At 38.1% G+C, this 17,756-nt stretch overlaps 1 protein-coding gene across 1 annotated transcript; it reads left to right on the top strand.

The window, feature by feature from the left end:
- Nucleotides 1–11: 11 nt before the first annotated feature.
- Nucleotides 12–17,462, top strand: LOC119651788 (leucine-rich PPR motif-containing protein, mitochondrial). Its single transcript, XM_038055553.1, has 4 exons — nt 12–236; nt 13,147–13,669; nt 13,725–16,698; nt 16,790–17,462. Exons 1-4 carry the CDS (start codon nt 100–102, stop codon nt 17,341–17,343), a joined length of 4,188 nt encoding a protein of 1,395 aa, XP_037911481.1. The 5' UTR covers nt 12–99; the 3' UTR covers nt 17,344–17,462.
- The last annotated feature ends 294 nt before the right edge of the window (nt 17,463–17,756 follow it).

Raw genomic sequence — 17,756 nt, 5'->3', positions numbered from 1 at the left:
ACCATCAAACAGCACACTTCGTGAGGCTCACGGGCTTTTTATGCGTCAAACGGTAGGCATCTAACACGCATTTGGCTTTGACAGTTTCCTTCTTGAAAAATGGCTTCGATGCTGCGTTCCGGGAAATTTGTCCGCTATTTTGCGGGATTCACGAGGAGTTTCATATTCAATTCGACACGTGAAGCTGAAGAGGGTTTGGTGCAAAACACACAATGTTTGTGCGGTGCGCTAACACAGTAAGTTTCAATGAAAATTCATGTTTAAGATATACGTGATAAATGAATTTACAATTTGGCCGGTCGGAGTCTTATGCAATTCAATGTCTGGAAATCTTATTGTTTAGCAAATTTGCGTACATAGGTAGATTCGCTTGCAAGCTTGCAATAGATGAACTGTTGTCTTTCGAGAAAATTATGAAGAATAATGCACGAAAGTAGCACTCAAACAATAGCCAACTTTTAGGTTAATCATTGATAGAATGGACACACAGTAGGCCGCAGAAGTGTTCGTATGCTAAGCATGTGGAAAAAACGCATTTATTTTATGGTAAATAGAAACTAGAAACGAGTCGAAACGCGGAGGTTCGGCGCTTCATGTATGAAAGGTTTTTATTTTTTATGTAAGAATATTTGGCTACACAATGGTTTCACTTATTGCTTGTAGCTCGTAGGGTATACACGTACGTTTCCTCGATCAGACCGGAGCGGGTTTCGGATGTGCGAAGTACCATTAAGATCTTCCCTTGTGTTTTAGTCGTCACCTTGGTTGCCGAGTGGAGTGTATGGTATTGCGTAGTGGCGGTCTTCAGTACGGTTCCTTGAACGGCATTTTTTTCTCGCTGAATTTGCATGTGATTGCGAAATATCAGCAACTCCATAAAGTTTTTTTCATTAAATTATCGTTTGACGAATTTGGCTGATTTCTTTGCTTTCTGAGTGCATAAAGGAATTTGTTTCTCAGTAGGAAGGGTGTCTGCTATTTCCTGCTTTCCTTCCTGTGTACTTAGCACAGGTTAGAGCTACATGTGTGGAAGCTTTTTAGTATGGAAGGGGATTTAACGGTACCCCTTGGTAAACTTTTGATAGCTGGGGACAACCCAGAAATGTCTGGTGCCTGCCGGATCCTGTCCTTGGCGAAAATTTCAATTTTGCAACGGAGAAACTAGTATTGAAAAACAGCTCCTCGTCCGCAAAACGAAGTGCCCCACAAAGTGTTCCACCATGATGACCCTGGTTCAAATAAAAGAGCAGCCTCCATGCTAACAAGATGAATCTCCCAATGTTAAGATAACCAATCTGACTGAAAATATGTCCGAAGTAGCCAAGGCTTCCTTTCCTGTGGGAAACTCCACCCATGAGCGGTGACGCGCCTGCAAAGGCCCCGGAAATGAATTTGTACGATAAAAACATCAAATACAGACAGTATTCGGTTTTAGTGGACCGAATCTAGACAAATCGGGACAAAAGGGAGCGCATGGAGCCGTTAGAAAAAAAAAAAGCCCTCAAATATAGTAAGGACATTGCCAACGTCAAATGTGAGAGAGCGGGATTCTTCAAAATGGCCCAAGTTGCTAACCGTTTTATAACAGATTCACGGGCAAAAAAGGCGGCCTTAAGCCCTTCATACCGTTTAGTACGACGGGTCGCTACGGCTTCTATAAGAGTGTATCACTTAATTGGACGGAAGGTAGAACACTATCTGGCGAGCAAGTACTACAACTCCAATATGAAAAAAAAAGGTAGTCCAGCAAAATGTTCAAATTATCGTCCGATCCATGCATTCTTGACAACCGTATTGGCGAAATCGTTGAAATAACCGTGAATCAAGCCGGAATTGGCAACAACTGCGGAATTATTGACGCAATACACGCTGCGCAGTTACTCATGGAGAAACACCGTGAGAGGCATCATCCTCTTTACATTGCATTTCTGCATCTAGAAAAACGGACACAACCACTGCCAGCGGCAGTAACCTGCGCAGAACAGCGATTTAAATATCTCGGATCAATGCTATCAGCCAATGGAAAGCTGCGTTATGAAATTGGTACATACATTAACGCAACCTGCATGAAATGGCGTTTCACAACTGGTGTTCTTTACGATCGACGTATCAACGAACATCTCGAATCTAAAATTTACCGTGGCTGCGATCGGTATAGAGTTGCACCGATCGTAGAAAAGCTGCGAGAGGCGTCTTTGATGGTATGGTCACCTAATTCGCGCTAACGAGCTAAGATTCTGAACATCGAAGTCTATGGTATGCGACCAAAAGACCGGCCGGTACAACGGTGGCTTGATAGGCTGGATGGAACGAAAGAGAATTATTCAAACCTCAGAGTCCAACAAGAAAGTAATCAAAGTCTAGAGGTTCTCAAGAACTGACAGTGACAACAAAGAGGTCACGGACATTGTAAAATTAACCTTCCTGGGAGAATCGCCGAACCAAATCCCATTTTGCCAAAGTACAATATACCCACATGTCCAACTTATTCAACGTTACATGCCTGTTCAAATAACTAAAAACGATAATGACCCCATGGACCCTGCCGTTGAGATAAGTTCACTTTATATGATGATGACGTCATACACGTCTTAGAGTGTAATAAATTTACGTGAAATGCAGAAATTGAACTTTCAAAGGCTTTGTTAATAATAGGGTCGTGGTTCAAATCTGGCTGGTGGCGGAGGGATTTGTTATCGTGACTGGAAGTCGAATATCAGTCGACTTAGCTGTGAATGAGTACCTGAGTCAAGTCAGCGTAATAAACTCGGGCGAGCGCAATGCTGACCACATTGCCTCCTAGAGTGTACTGTAGTGTACCGTTGCCGTCTTGAATGAAGTGGTCTAATACACTTCGAGGCCCTGATCCAGTATGGCTTGTTGTGCCAACGATTCTTCTTTTTCTTCTTCCCATCTAGCGTATCAAGCCACCGTTGTTTAGGTCTGCCTTTTGGTCGTTTACCATCGACTTCGATGTTCAGACCAATCTTGGCAAGTGAATTCTTGTTGGCACGAATTGCGTGACCATACCATCGAAGATGCCTCTCTCGCAACTTTTCCACAATCGATGCAACCCCATAACGATCGCGGATATCCTCATTTCGGATGTGATCTAAACTTGTGACGCCACTAGTCCAATCTTCGTCTCCATTACCGCAAGACGCCGTTCATTGTCTTTTATAGTAGGCCAACACTCAGAACCATAGAGAGCGACTGAACGGACGACATTGCGGTAAATTTTAGATTTGAGACGTTCGTTGATACGTCGATCACAAAGAATACCAGTTGTGGAACGCCACTTCATCCAGGTTGCGTTAATGCGTGAAGCAATTTCATAACGCAGTTCTCCATTGGCTGATAGCGTTGATCCGAGGTATTTAAATCACTCAGTTCTGGGCAGATCACTGCCGCTGACAGTGATTGTGCCTGTTTCATGGGGATCGGTTGTCAAAAATTCAGTTTTGCTTAAATTCAATCTGAGACCGTGTTTCATGAGGCGATCATTCCATTTTTGGACAAGTTGCTCGAGACCATTTTTGCTATCAGATGCTAGGAAAACATCATCTGCATAAAGCAGTGAGTAGGGCGCTGGACGTTGGATATCCTGTGTGACGGTGTCCATAACAAGTTCAAAGAGGAGTGGTGAGAGGGCGCTTCTTTGATGAATACCAACAGAGACACGAAGCGGTTTTGACACACTCGCCATACTTCGAACTTTACTTTTCGGATCGGTGGCACGAAGTGTTGTCGTAAAGCATACCAGATGAGTTCGTGTGGTACACGGTCAAACGCTTTCTCCAGATCCAGAAATGCAATGTGAAGGGGGCGATGCTTCTCACGGTGTTTTTCCCTGAGTAACCGCGCAGCATGTATTGCGTCAGTAGTTCCGCAGTTCTTGACAAATCCAGACAACTTAAATCATGAGATAAAGGCATGAATGAAGAAACCAAATTACACTTTCTGAACGCGATTAATGGGGCTTGGAGGACAGTCAAGATTATTCCAATATTCAAAATCCACATTGATCTGAACAATACCATGAAGTTCAGAGCTATCTCCCTAATAAACAATTTCGCCAAAATTCTTAATTTTATGACCAAGGAAAGACTTTCCTTTTTCCTAGATACAAACAAGTTGGGAAATCGGAAGTTGGACGCTTCAGGTATGAAAGGTTTTGTGTATTTCTTAGTACGTAGCGCATAATACATGCATATATTATGTGAGAGTATATGCTTTCGGGTGATATTAATATTCATAGTCTTGAATTTGCCAAGAAGCAGCAACTTTGATCTATTATAACTTTGTTAGTAATAGTGCGATTGTCACCGAACTTGGTAAGATGCTCTATATTATAGCCTACATTACTGCGCAACAATCCAATTGGATCAGTGCCTTGAAGTGTGGTATAGTACTTCATTCAAGACCGTAACAGTGCACTACAGGATTACAGTACCCTGTAGGAGGCAATGTGGTCAGCATTATGCTCGTTCAAGATTATTATGCTGATTTGACTCAGGTACTCATTCACAGCTGAGTCGACTGGTATACGACGTCAAATCAAGATACAAATTCCACTGCCAGCAGTGAGATTTACGATCAGGTGGACAGGCTACTACAAAAACAGGTTGACCGTTTTTGTGAATAAATGTAACACCTTGAAATTCCCAGTGAACAGAGATAAGTATAGCGTTATTGCTTTTACGAGAAATATTGGCAAACCACGGCCAAATCAGGAAATTTCTTTCACCAGCGGGAAGGCAGTTGAGGAAGGGAACGGTTAGGAACCAGCAGAGGGCATATGACGATGCAAAATTGAGATAAAATCTCAGACGAAGTCCAAACTGGAGTCCGTCATCCTGTTTTCACCCCTCAAACATCCCCAACTCTGCCGAAGACCTCATCAACCCTCAAACAGCCTCACAGAATCTTAAAACTATAAAAAAACCAATACTGTCGTCAGAAGCAAAGTGCAATACAGTACAGTTGCTAAGAACTTGCCAAATACATCTTCACCATTTTACCAATCCCAATTGTACAAGGCAGGTCCGAATGGTCCAGTTTTCGACACTCCGTTATACAAAGTCGGAATATGAAAAATTACATACGTCCTCATTTTTTTGGAATAAAACATTGGAAAAGAGAACTTAAGAAGTTAATTACAGTTGTGATGGCCGTGGAAACCGCAAATTTGTTTATCACATATTCTCTAAGTACACTATCTCAAGAATATTATGTAAGTTAATTTTTAAAATGAACAATAAACGTGAAATTTTAAACCCGATTATCTCGGAATAATACACAACGAAATAGCCGACAAAGTTGCCATGCTTTTAACACAGGATTTAACATTGAAATATCTCTCATGGACGAAAATGTAAAAGCAATATGACATGCGGAATACCACGCTAATTTCTTCGAAAAGCGAAAATCTTTCTTTGAAATTTTCCGCCAAATAAACCCTGGTTTGGTGAGTGCACGTTGAACCTCCAAATCTTTAAAATCACACCTATATCAAAGGAAACATCTTTCACCTCATAATGATCACATCATTTTCCAATTCTTCGAACGCTCGTGATAATTTTCAAATTTTTCTCAGATATGAATGAATTAAAGACGCACTTACGACGCTAAATAAACATAAAGTTCACTAGCATACTTCTTAGAAAATGTCAAATCTGAAATTTTATTTTTTCTGTGAATACTCGTTACATCATTTAGTACATTAAAACGATTAAATTATATTATAGAAAGAAGATAACACAATTCCCTCTTGTAAAACCATCTCTACCAAAAACATTTTACGGCCCGTCATAATTACTATCGCATCCGAAATCCTTATTAACTTTTGTTTGTGTGACAAGACTAAAATAAACTAAGCGTTTTAATGACAACATTTGGCAATATAGCAACTCGTGCTAGCCAACAATAGAGGATGCTACTTTACGTCTCAATAAGTGTGGCAGTTGAAGACCTTGTCTACACAACAAAGGAGACGAAGGGAAACAATTGAAAAGATAATTCTGATCAGAATTGAAAGAAATCTCTATGACGGACTATTTCGTCTGGTGGAATCCACTATCTCAGTATGGCCCACTATTGCTGCACTAGAGCTTCATGGCGCAGAAAAGGGGAGGAAGTAAAAACTTTTCAGTCGGGTCGATAGTAGTGAATGTCCTAACATTCAAGGGAAGATTAAGAAGGATTTAATGTGATGGAGTTATGTTATGTATACTTTATTTGCCTCTTTCCTTCATCTAAACAAATTTGTTTTTATTTTGCGGAGGATAATACTGGGATCTTCCTCTTTCGCCTAGGCTTGGGATCAATATATTATGTAAAAAACATAGCGGAGTTTCGCCTCAGGTTGCTAAAGGGTTGTGTGTGCAGGTGTGTATGGAGTGAAGAAAGTGATTTCTCATCAAGTTTCTGAAACTTTCGTAAAATTCGTTGTTTTTCAAGGTGAATACTCTATTATACAGGGTGTTTTAAAATAACTCGTCTATTTGATTCCTCATGTAATTCTATGTAAATAATAACAAGTCGGGAAACCGGAAACGTAGTTCTTTATTGGCTTATAGCATTAACCCGAGATGTTGAAATCGCTCAGTTCTGGGCAGGATACTGCCATTGCCAGAACTGAGCGATTTAAATATCTTGAAGGGCAGGTTACTGCCATTGCCAGAACTCAGCATTTTAAATATCTCGAGTCATTGTTGTCAGCCAATGGAGAACTGCGTAATGAAATTGTTTCATGCATTAATGCAACCTGGATGAAGTGGCATTCCCCAACTGGTGTTCATTAGGATCGACGTATCAGCGCACGTCCCAAATCTAAAATTTACTGCAATGTCGCCCATCTGCAGGCTCTCTATAGTTCCGAGTGTTGGCCGACTATAAAGGACAATGAACGAGACTTGCGGTAATGGGGACGAAAATGTTGCATTGCACTGGTGGCGTGACACGTTTTGATTACGTCTGAAATGAGAATTTCCGCGATCGATATGGGTTTGCACCTATCGTGGAAAAACTGCAAGAGAGCCGTTTTCGATGATGTGGTCACGTAATTCACGCTAAGGAGAATTCAACAACCAGTATTGGTCAGAACATCGACAGCAATGGTGAGCAACCGAAAAGCCGGCCTAAACAATGGTGGCTTGATATGCTGTATGGGGATTTAAAGGTGTCGAGATTACATCCTGATCAGGCATTTGATAAAATAAAATGACGAAACCGATCACCACGAGCCGACCCCGCTTGTGAACTGAAGGCTGAAGAAAAAGAAAAAGATGTAAGGAGCGACGAGTGCACAACAGCTCCGTATAATATAGATAAAAATTCCATTCCCCTCTATTTTCTAGAAAGCGATTTAAATAAATCATTCGATGGAAAGCGCTGTGTTGATAATGGTCAACCTCATACGCTTCACACTCTGAGTTTAATATTATTAGCAAATGCCAACAATTTAACCAACATCAAATATAAAAAAGGGCTAGGGAGAATTAGGTTCTTCTTGAATGGAATTTTAATAATTCCCTCGAATTTCAATTATTCTCGTTAATTATGACGTCAGCATCTTATTTGTATGGCTTAGGATCCTGTTAATTAGCACGAAATTGATAAGTTTCAACTTCTATAACTTTGACACTAATAGTTGGATTTTCATGGAACTTGGCATGTGTATGCACGAGACTGTCCTCTATGCCGCAAAATTTAGTACACCTAGGATGAACATAAGGGGACTTTTTTAGTCAATTTCTAAAAGTTGATAATGTACTATTAGTAAATTTATTTGAGCAGATATCGGAATGGGACATCTCTCGAAGATTAGATTTCACATAAGTGTCTTAAACAAAACCTTAAAAAGGGCTGCAGATAAATAGATTCTTCATAAGTGCGACTTTAATATTTCACGCGAATGTCAATTATTCCAGGTAATTATGACGTCAGCATCTGATTTGCATGGCTTTGGAAGCAGTAAATTCGCGCGAAATTGCTAAGTTTGAACTGTTATAACTTTGGCGTTAATTGCCAGATTTCCACGAAATTTAGCACGTATATACGAAATGTTGTCCTCTATGCTAGTACAAAATTCAGAAGTCCTAGGATGAATTTAAGGAGGGTTTTTCAGTAAATTTTTAAAAAGTAGTAATATACTATTAGTAAGTTTATTTGAGCAGATATCGGAATGGGACATTTTTGAGGCCTAGATTTCATTTAGGCGCACCACTCTGATTTTTTTCGGATTTTTAGGTTGGGTGGTTTCCGAAAATGAGTCCTGTCTCCTTTCAAGTGTGTACATTTTGACTCCTTACTCACGCATTTTGCAATTTATGCCAAAACTAAGGTCAGTTTCGGAAAGTACAAATTGGGACCTTTCATTTGATACTCTACAAAACTATATCCGGTGAAAAATATTTTTGAATCCCCCCTTTACATGTATGGGGAGCCCCCCTTTAAACTCCACCTAAATTTATGCCACTCGCTGTATGCGTGGGATTTCATAGTTCCCATCTGTCCACCAAATTTTGTTTGGATCGGTTCAGCCGTTTTGGAGAAAAATGCGTGTGACAGACAGACAGACATTGAATCGATTTTAATAAGGTTTTGTTTTACACAAAACCTTAAAAAGTAAATTTTTCGGCATTTTAATTTTTTTTAAATAAATTTGTCTTTAAAACACTAAAATCGCAATGACTCAAAAACTATCACAACTAGGATACTAAAATAAGCGCTGGATTGTAACCAAGACCTTGCTCTAAAACAATTTCTATAAATAAAGTAAGCCGTTTGGAAGTAATAAATTTCCAAACGCAAAAGTGTGTTCTCCTCTCCAAATAATTTTGCAGTTTAACTCAATTTTTAACATACTCAATTGTAATAAAACCATGTCCATATCATTTTATCCTAAATAATCAATTAGTGCCGTTATGAACCTGTAAAAGTAAATCATAAATTGTTTCCTATAGTCGGACTACCGAAAGCTGGACGCTTCAGCTTTACAATCAGCAGTCACATGTGGTGGGAATCAGTTTTTCGTCGTTTTCCGTTTTTTGAAAAAAGAGGTTTTTGGAACTAGACCTCTCAATTATTCTGGATAATTATGACGCCAGCATCTTATTTGAATGGCTTTAGATGCAGAAAATCCGCCGAAATTGATAAATTTTGACTGCTATAATTTTGATATTAATAGACGGATTTTCATGAAACTTTGCAGTATTATGAGCGATACTATTCTCTATGCTGCTGAAGATACCTATCCTTATGATGAACATTAGAGGGGTTTTCCGATTAATTTAAAAAAATTGATGATATATTATTAGTAAGTTTATTTGAGCAGATATCGGTATGGGACATATTTTGAGGCTTAGATTTCATATAAGTCCATCACCTTGATTTTTTTTTTTAGATTTTTTCGATGGGTAGCTAGTCTTATCTCACTTTAAGCTGGCACTTATTCACCCTCACTCATCCATTTCACAATTTACGTAAAAACTAAAATCTGCTTGTGAAAGTACTGATTGAGGCCTTCCATTTGATACCCCACACGGGTACATAAGGTAGAAAAATATTTTACATTCTCCCTCTGGACTTGTGAGGAGCCTCATTTAATAATAATAATAACCGTTGGCGCAACAATTCAATTGGATCAGTACCTTGAAGTGTGAGAGCAGTTCATTCTAGACCGTAACAGTACACTACAGGATTACAGTACCCTATAGGAGGCAATGTGGTCAGCATTGCGCTCGTCCGAGATTATTACCCTGATTTGATTCAGCTACTCATTCACAGCTGAGTCGACTAGTATCCGGCGTCACGATCACGATACAAATTCCACTGCCACCAGTGAAATTTGAACCGCGACCTTCTGTACGACAGCCTTTTGCTTTAACCACTCAGTTATCCGGACAGCCTACCTTTAAGCTCCACGTAAATTTACGTCATTTACTGTTCGCATATGTTCACTGAATTTTGTTTGAATCGTTTTGGAGAAAAGTGTTTCTGATAGACATATATTATGTGAAGAATTTCCAATGCATGGTTTTCTATTCGTACATAGCTACAAATGCAAAATATTCCTTCATTAATTGCTAAACTCCAGATATACATATGTACATAACAAAGACAACAATATTGTACTAATCCTAAATAAACAAACCCATCCACTTTACCCCGTGCATAAAAGCATACAAATATGTAATTAAAGTAAATACCACAGTTACTGGGGTGCACACATGTCTACCCTATTGAACACCACCCGCAAACTTAATTAACACATACATATACATAAATATACCTGCTTCGGCCAATTGATACTGATATCCCTTATGCCAACTCTTGTATTTCTAGGATAAACTTAAGGAGAGTTTTACGATAAATTTCTAAAATATATTAATATGCCATTATTAATGTGAATAGATATCGGAATAAGATGTATTTTGAGGCCTAGATTTTGTGCAGATGCACCATTTTGTTGCAGTTTTGGTTCACATAAAACATGTTAAAGCACGAAAAAAACTTAACCTATATTTTGATGGATGAAAATTCAAAGATAATTATATTCTAAATGTTTTTATTAAAAAATTTACCCTCAAATGAGCTACCTCGATTAATAGGCAATGGGATACTCTTTTGCGGCAACTACCTACTGCTTGATATATTTGTAGTAAGATTAGTAGTTTTGGAAGAAAATTCTTCTAAGGACCTTTGAGTTCAAATGTCCTGACAGGTATGGACTACCATGTGATTTTAATTCGGTCGATCTTGTAAGCCATAGTGCTGGCTCATAACGGGTTACGTGTTTTCATTTTCGCAAATAAGTACTTATTACGGAAGCTTCTGGTAGCTAAGTACTGAAGAAGGCAATAATTAACTCCCAAAATAAATAATTATTTGCGAAAATTAAAAATTTACTTGTAAAGGAAAAGCTATCCATATAAGTTCTAAAAATACTTTACAGGCATCGCAAACGATAGTGAATCTAGGTTTATCTACCGTTCATATTCTTCGTTAAGAATCCTGCTCCTTCTGCCAAAGGCACATTTTCTAATAAATCGAGCGGGACCTCCCACAAAAAAAGATATCAATCGATTGGGAGTATATAAGACCCTGTAATTTGGCCTCCAATAATTCCTTCCCAAATTTTCGGTCGATTTTGATAATATGCTCCACGATTTAATCCATCGATGGGTATTGCGATAATTAAATGTCCCGGCATTCGTCAATAAATAAAATGTTTTTAGTGAAGCTACAATTTTCTCTAATTCGTTCTTGAAGCCAATCGCAAAAATATCCTCCACTTTGGCTTGAAATGATAAGAATAAACTTCCTTTTTTTTTATTGTTGAAATTGCTGCCGAGTTATGTTTGTTTCAATCTCCGATGATTTTAGAAAGTTGCAGTAACACTTAGAATTGCAGCCGAATTAATTGGTAATTTTTTCAAATGCACTTACGAACCCCTAGTATTTAAAACCGAATTACACAGAAGTGTTAATGGTGTTTTCCAATGAATCTTAACAAAAGGTATGGTTGAAAGGTTTCTATCTATTTCGTGTCTTTGGGTTCAGGTGTTTGGTGTATTTTTCAATGTGTGGTTTTCCATTTACCTTGTACCTATTATAACTACTATAAATTGAGATTTTTTGTAAGAAGTAAAGTGTGTCTGTTAAAATTCGAGAAAAAATTAGTTAAACAGAAAAATTTCGAGAGCAAAAAACACAATTTTTGCATTTGCAACTTTATTAATGTCTTGTTTTATTGATGCAAAATCACATTTTAGAACAAAGTCCTACCAAGGATTGAACGTTCATTCTAATAGCCTAGCTATTATAGTTTTTGAGTTATTGCGATTTTAGAATTTTCAAGACAAACGTTTTTAAAAAATTAAAATGGCTGTGATAGCTAAGGGGTTAAGAAATCGAAAAAAAATTACTTTATATTTTTTGCTTATAATTACATGAGGCATACCGTTTGTTCAGTTGTCCGGTCTCCCTGTATATGTAACAGAAATCGGACTCAAAAGCCTCCGAAAATTGAAATTTGTTATTTAATCAGCGTGAAAATATGGGAATACTGCCAAAGCCTGATTATAACTTTGATTAGCATCTCGGGTTATTAAAAAAAAATTCTGGCTTCATGGAATGCTTTAGAACACGAACGTCTCAACAGGGGATAGATCACATTAGAAATCACATTTTCAGGTTTTTTTTAGTGGGAAGAATTATTTGAAATTCAATCAAATTTGGACGTTATATTAGTCATAGTTCGAACAATTTTTTTAAAAATAATTACGCCAAAAATAAAGTTACGCGGCATTAGTCGACTGAAGGTCGTAAATAGGGTTCTCCAACTGTGGAACGTGAAGCGACTCCAATTTTTATTTGAAATCCAAAAAGGTCTAATTTGACATTATTTACTTATTTTCTAAGAATACTAACCTGAATGTAGGTGAAAATAATCAAAATTGAAAATTTTGCATCAATTTTCACTATTTTTTCACAAATTATGCAACAAAAAATATCCTTAAAAATATACCTTCCCGAAAGGTTGATTACTTTTTGAGTTAAAACTCCCGCAAATGTAAGAAAAGTCATGATCAATAATACACAAATTTCAATTTCCTTTAAGTCATTGAGTTTTTATTATTCACCGAATACGTATTTCGACAGGCACTTACTGCCTTCTTCAGCGGAGTAAGCCAAGAAATATACTTAACCTAAATATATAATAAATATATATTTTGATCTAATTATCTTAATTAGTAAACTCAATTATATATTAATTTACATATCTCCTCTATGGTATCTGTGAATACACATATGAGTGCGCATTATCCATTTTCCAAACGGTGCTCAAGAAATCCTTTTTCGAAAGACAATCTAATTTTTTGCACAATCATTTGGTGTTATTGGATTATATTCTCTTCTAGATCTTGTCTTTCTTCCCTCTGCTGCTTTTCGGTGTGGTTTTGTTAAGAGATGACCTTCGATACTGTCAGCAGTTATTGATAATAAAGTAGCGCGGAAATATTTGGAATTACGCTAGTATTAGTGCACTTCATTACAATTCGTTCAATTAGCTGGCCGATGCTTCGCTCCATTACTTTATAATTACATACTTTTTACATATGATAATTTTTAAACTTGTAGCCCTTTTTCAACGGCTGTTCCGAAACCAACCCAAAATGTTGACAAATATTTGAAAAGACTTGATCAAGATGTTCGAAGATCAGGTCGCATATCCCGACACGATATTGAAGAAGTTTTGGAGGAGATTCGTCAGCAACGCTCAGCCACTAGCTCTCAGTCATTATTGGTAATACGATGCTGTGGCAATTTAGTTCCGGAAGAATTGCCTGAAGTACGTACCGCGCTCGTCCAGGAAATATGGAAGACTCTTAACTCACTCAATGTTCCGATGGATATTTCGCATTATAATGCATTGTTGCGTGTATACCTAGAAAACGAACACTCGTTCTCGCCCGCTGACTTTCTGTCGGATTTGGAAACAAAAGGTGTTGAACCAAATAGGGTGACCTACCAACGTTTAATTGCACGATATTGCCAACAAGGGGATATAGATGGAGCTACGAGAATTTTGGAATTTATGCGTGAGAAGGAAATGCCAGTGAATGAAAACGTTTTCAATGCACTCATTCTGGGACATTCTCAGGTACAGTTTATGACATGTTCATATTTATATGAAAAATTATTTGATTTTACTTTAGGCTAATGATCTAGAATCAGCTACCGGTATTCTGGGTGTAATGAAACAGGCTGGTTTAGAACCAAGCGCAGATACGTATGCAACGTTGCTTTGCAGTTATGCACGTCATGGCCAATTGGATTCGATATTAAAGGCATTGGAGGAATGTGATAAAAACGAGATTTATCTGCTTGATAAAGATTTACTTGACGTTGTTTATGCTCTAGCAATAAACGGCCATAAGGAAAAAGTAAACGCTGTCTTAAAGAAGCTCCGTAAATCGGCGGGATACAACCAGGAAGCTGTGAACACAGCTCTTCGATTGACAAATAAGGGATACGAAGATGTTGCGTACGAAGTCGTAAAAACTATGCCGCGAAACACTAAAGCCGATGGAGAATTACTCGATACAGGTAACTTTTTCATCAAACAATTAGTGAAAGTTGGTCGATCTGCGGAGAGAATTGTGACAATTTGCAACGATATGAAGGAGAATGGTTTGCATTCTAAGCCATTGTTAGTAGCAGTTGAAGCAGGTCTTAACATGGGGGCAGTAGATTTGACTTTACTTTTGCTACGTGAAATGCAGAAAACGGAATTACCCTTACGTCAACATTACTTTTGGCCTCTTCTGTGTTCATCATCGCAGGATGGTATCGTAGGCGTATTGAAAAGAATGCAGGATGAATTCGATGTTCATCCAAATGGTGAAACATTACGCGATTACGTCATACCAAATCTCAAAGAAAGAAACCCAGAACGTATTGTGGATATTTTATGCGACGCAGGCGTTAGCCCAGCCTCAGCTACTGCTGCTGTTGTTTATCACCTTCTAAATCTGAATAAATTGAAAGAAGCAACGAAAATCGCATTGCAAACGAAGTCTTATTACAATCCTGGTCTATTCCGGAAACCGTTGATTTCTGCACTGGGAAAGACTAATGACGTTGATTCTTTCCTAAGATTCGTTCGTTGTTTTTATGATGGTTTGAGTAGGCAAACGTTTTTCCAACAGAATCAATTGGAGAATAAGGATGAATACATTAGTGAAGGCAAGAAAGTTAGTCAAGCCGATCAGTTAGGGCAGCTGATTTATGAATTGGTGAATTATTCAAAGGTAAATCGTGTTGAAAAAATGGAGCAGATTCTGTCGGGACTAGTATCTGAAGGCTTGTCTATAACTAGTGCCCAAGCAGAGAAGATCCAGGAAAAGTTCGGTTCTGAAATGACAGCGAGAATATCAGAGTTGCTGGGCAAATTGAGTTCAGGTGAACTAGAACCCGTAGAAGTAGAGAAAGCAGATGGTGGGCGTCGAGTTGGATTGCAGAACATGTCTATTCCCCACATCGAGAAAGTGCTTGCGACTGCCGAAGCGAAAAACGAAAATACTAATGGATTAAAACGAACTTTGCTGGTAGCTTGTTTCAGATCAAAGGACATTAAAAAAACCGAGGAAGTTCTCTCAAAATTAGAAAATGAAAACTATGTTTTAGGAAGTGGAGTATATGCACAACTTATAGATCTTTATTGCCATCACAACAATCTAGAAAAAGCATTAGAGGTGTATGGAAGGGTAAAAGCAAAAGAAGCAGATTTTGTTCTCGATAATTTGAAAACTATTCACGTTGTGGAACTCATGGTTAAAGCGGGCAAACTGAATGAAGCAGTTGAATTTCTCATAAATAACAAGAAAGATGAACTTCAAAGTGAAGAGAAGAATTTCAATTACAAGACCAGTTGTTGGCGAGTTCTGAATAGTATGGCTGAGACTGGTAATGACGAGGATTTGCAGCACCTATTCAATACGCTTGTAGATAACAATTACATTGAACCGTCAAATGTAATGCTGGGTCCGCTTGTTAAGGTATATTTGCTTGAGGGAAATACTAACCTTAATAAAGCCATGAGCAAATTTGAAGATATATGTAATAAATATCAAGTGACACCTTGGAAGAACGAACTAGCATGTCGTTTAATCCAAGCTGAAGATGCCGCTAATCTACAACGGTTGACAGATTTAAGCACTAATATTCACGGGGAGGTGAACAGTTTATATGATTTGGTATTTTCATTTATCGACTGCGGCAGAATTCGTCAAGCGAGAAAAATCTTGGAAACTCCCGGGCTCCGAAACAGGCCGCAACGTATTAATGCTGCTTGTGAGAGATATCGCAGCGAAGGAATGATTCAATCGTTAGAAGGACTAATTGAAGCGACGAAGGATTTGAATCATATTGATCGGGCTGATATATACTATAACTTGCTGCTTAGCTATTGCAAAAATGATGAAGTTAACAAGGCGTTAAGCTTGTGGACGAAAATGCAAGAAGATGATATCACGCCAACGGATGCGTTTTTAGTGAAGCTTGCCGAGTTTTTGCGGAAGAAGAAAATTGACATTCCCTTTGTTGTGCCAAATGATAAATGGGTTAAGAAGTCGTCGGAAGCTGCACCTAGAATTGAAGAAGAGAAACACCTACCCATAAAGGAAAACAACCGGAAAGGACCATCTCTGAATCAGTACAGAGAAGCTGTTAAACGTGGGGACATTGAAACTGCACAGTTAATACGTGAACAATTAAATGAAGGAACAAAGTTTAGCATTGGCGATCATTCAATCATGGTAGAAGCTCTAGTGAAGGCTGGCCGTTTGAACGAGGCCACTAAGTATGTTTTTGAAATGCTTGATGAAAAGTTATACCCTGTGCCACGCATACTAAAATTCTATCTAAACAAAGTTGCAAACGCAGGTGATATTGGAGTGATCGAACGGATTGGTGAAACGATAACAGATGAAACTAAACGTTTAGTATCTTTCGATAATAAATTATGCCATGCACACATTGTGGCTGGAAATGCTGAAAACTATTTGAATGGCCTTATGAACGATTTCGACAACGCGAAAACCGACGAAAAGTTAGGAGAATTGGCTAGCAAATTCCCTCGGGGCGGAGCTCTAGGAATTCTCGACAGTAATCCAAATCTTTATCCAAAATGTAAGTAGTTGAAAAGTGGCAAATTAACAAATAAACTAAAATTTTGAAATATTGTTTTCAATGTACTCAAAAGAAAAAAATTTCTTTTCAGTTGAGGAACTTGCCGTTAAGTATGCTTCGAAGAACTATTTTGGGCCGATTAACATTTGTTGGATTTATAATATTATTGAAAAAAATAATGAAAGTAGTAAAAACCTATGGGACAAATATCTTTCAACACATCCGCAACTAATGTTCCAACGCGTTCTGCAAAAGGCGCGCGAAAGCCAAGACGACGAAATAATGCGTGGGCTCGTTAATACCCTGCGCACTGGTAAAGTTAGTGAAGGTGCTATTGGGAATGCCTACAGTTGCTGGCTTGATATACTCTCAACGAAAGAGAAGTTTAACGAAGGATTGGAAGTTTTAAATCTGGCTATTAAAGATGTTTGCTTAGAGCATATAAATAGGACAGCGCTAATGCGCTTACGCGATGGAATAATAAAAAGCGGAAAACAGTTTCCATACAAAATTCCGGAACGACGTCCGAGAAATGACATGTCAAGCAGTAGCAGTTCAAGTACCAGCGACAGTAGTAGTAGCGATGATGATATTGAACGAGTGAAAAAACCGGAAGGACCGCCGCGGCCAGGACCAAATTTTTGAATTAGATAAGCAGTGGCGTTGATTAGTTAAAGGAAAAATCATGTAACTTTGTGTTTCGAGTCAAAGGCATTCTAAAAGTGATGTATTTAACATAATAACAATAGTTGTATCGAAGAGTATTCACATGCTTTTAATTTCACCAATGAGTAGAATTTTTACTTATCTGAAAATGGGGGAGGAGTAATCTATGACCTACCCTACACGGTCAGTATTTCATCAGTCTGGTGCCAATGAAAAACTGATGTATGACCCTACATTATCGATCGATAAGAAGGTAGGAGTTTGAAGTTTTAAATTTGTCAAAGGAAGTATTAGGTGAGTATATGTTTTTCATTCTTTCGGAACATAAATTTCCGATTTCCTTCAATTTTCATGTGTGTTGCTGTTGTGTTGTTCCTCGTCACATACTGAAT

Source organism: Hermetia illucens, chromosome 1 (genome assembly GCF_905115235.1).
Source record: "Hermetia illucens chromosome 1, iHerIll2.2.curated.20191125, whole genome shotgun sequence".
In the NCBI taxonomy this organism is placed as follows: Eukaryota; Metazoa; Arthropoda; class Insecta; order Diptera; family Stratiomyidae; genus Hermetia; species Hermetia illucens.
Note: the sequence above shows the minus strand (reverse complement) of the source record. Positions and strands in the feature narration are given on the sequence as shown.

Coding starts and splice junctions, on each gene's coding strand:
- LOC119651788 (XM_038055553.1), top strand. CDS start 100: ATGGCTTCGATGCTGCGTTCCGGGAAATTTGTCCGCTATTTTGCGGGA. Junction 237..13,146: donor TTGTGCGGTGCGCTAACACA/GTAAGTTTCAAT, acceptor TTAAACTTGTAG/CCCTTTTTCAACGGCTGTTC. Junction 13,670..13,724: donor TCATTCTGGGACATTCTCAG/GTACAGTTTATG, acceptor ATTTTACTTTAG/GCTAATGATCTAGAATCAGC.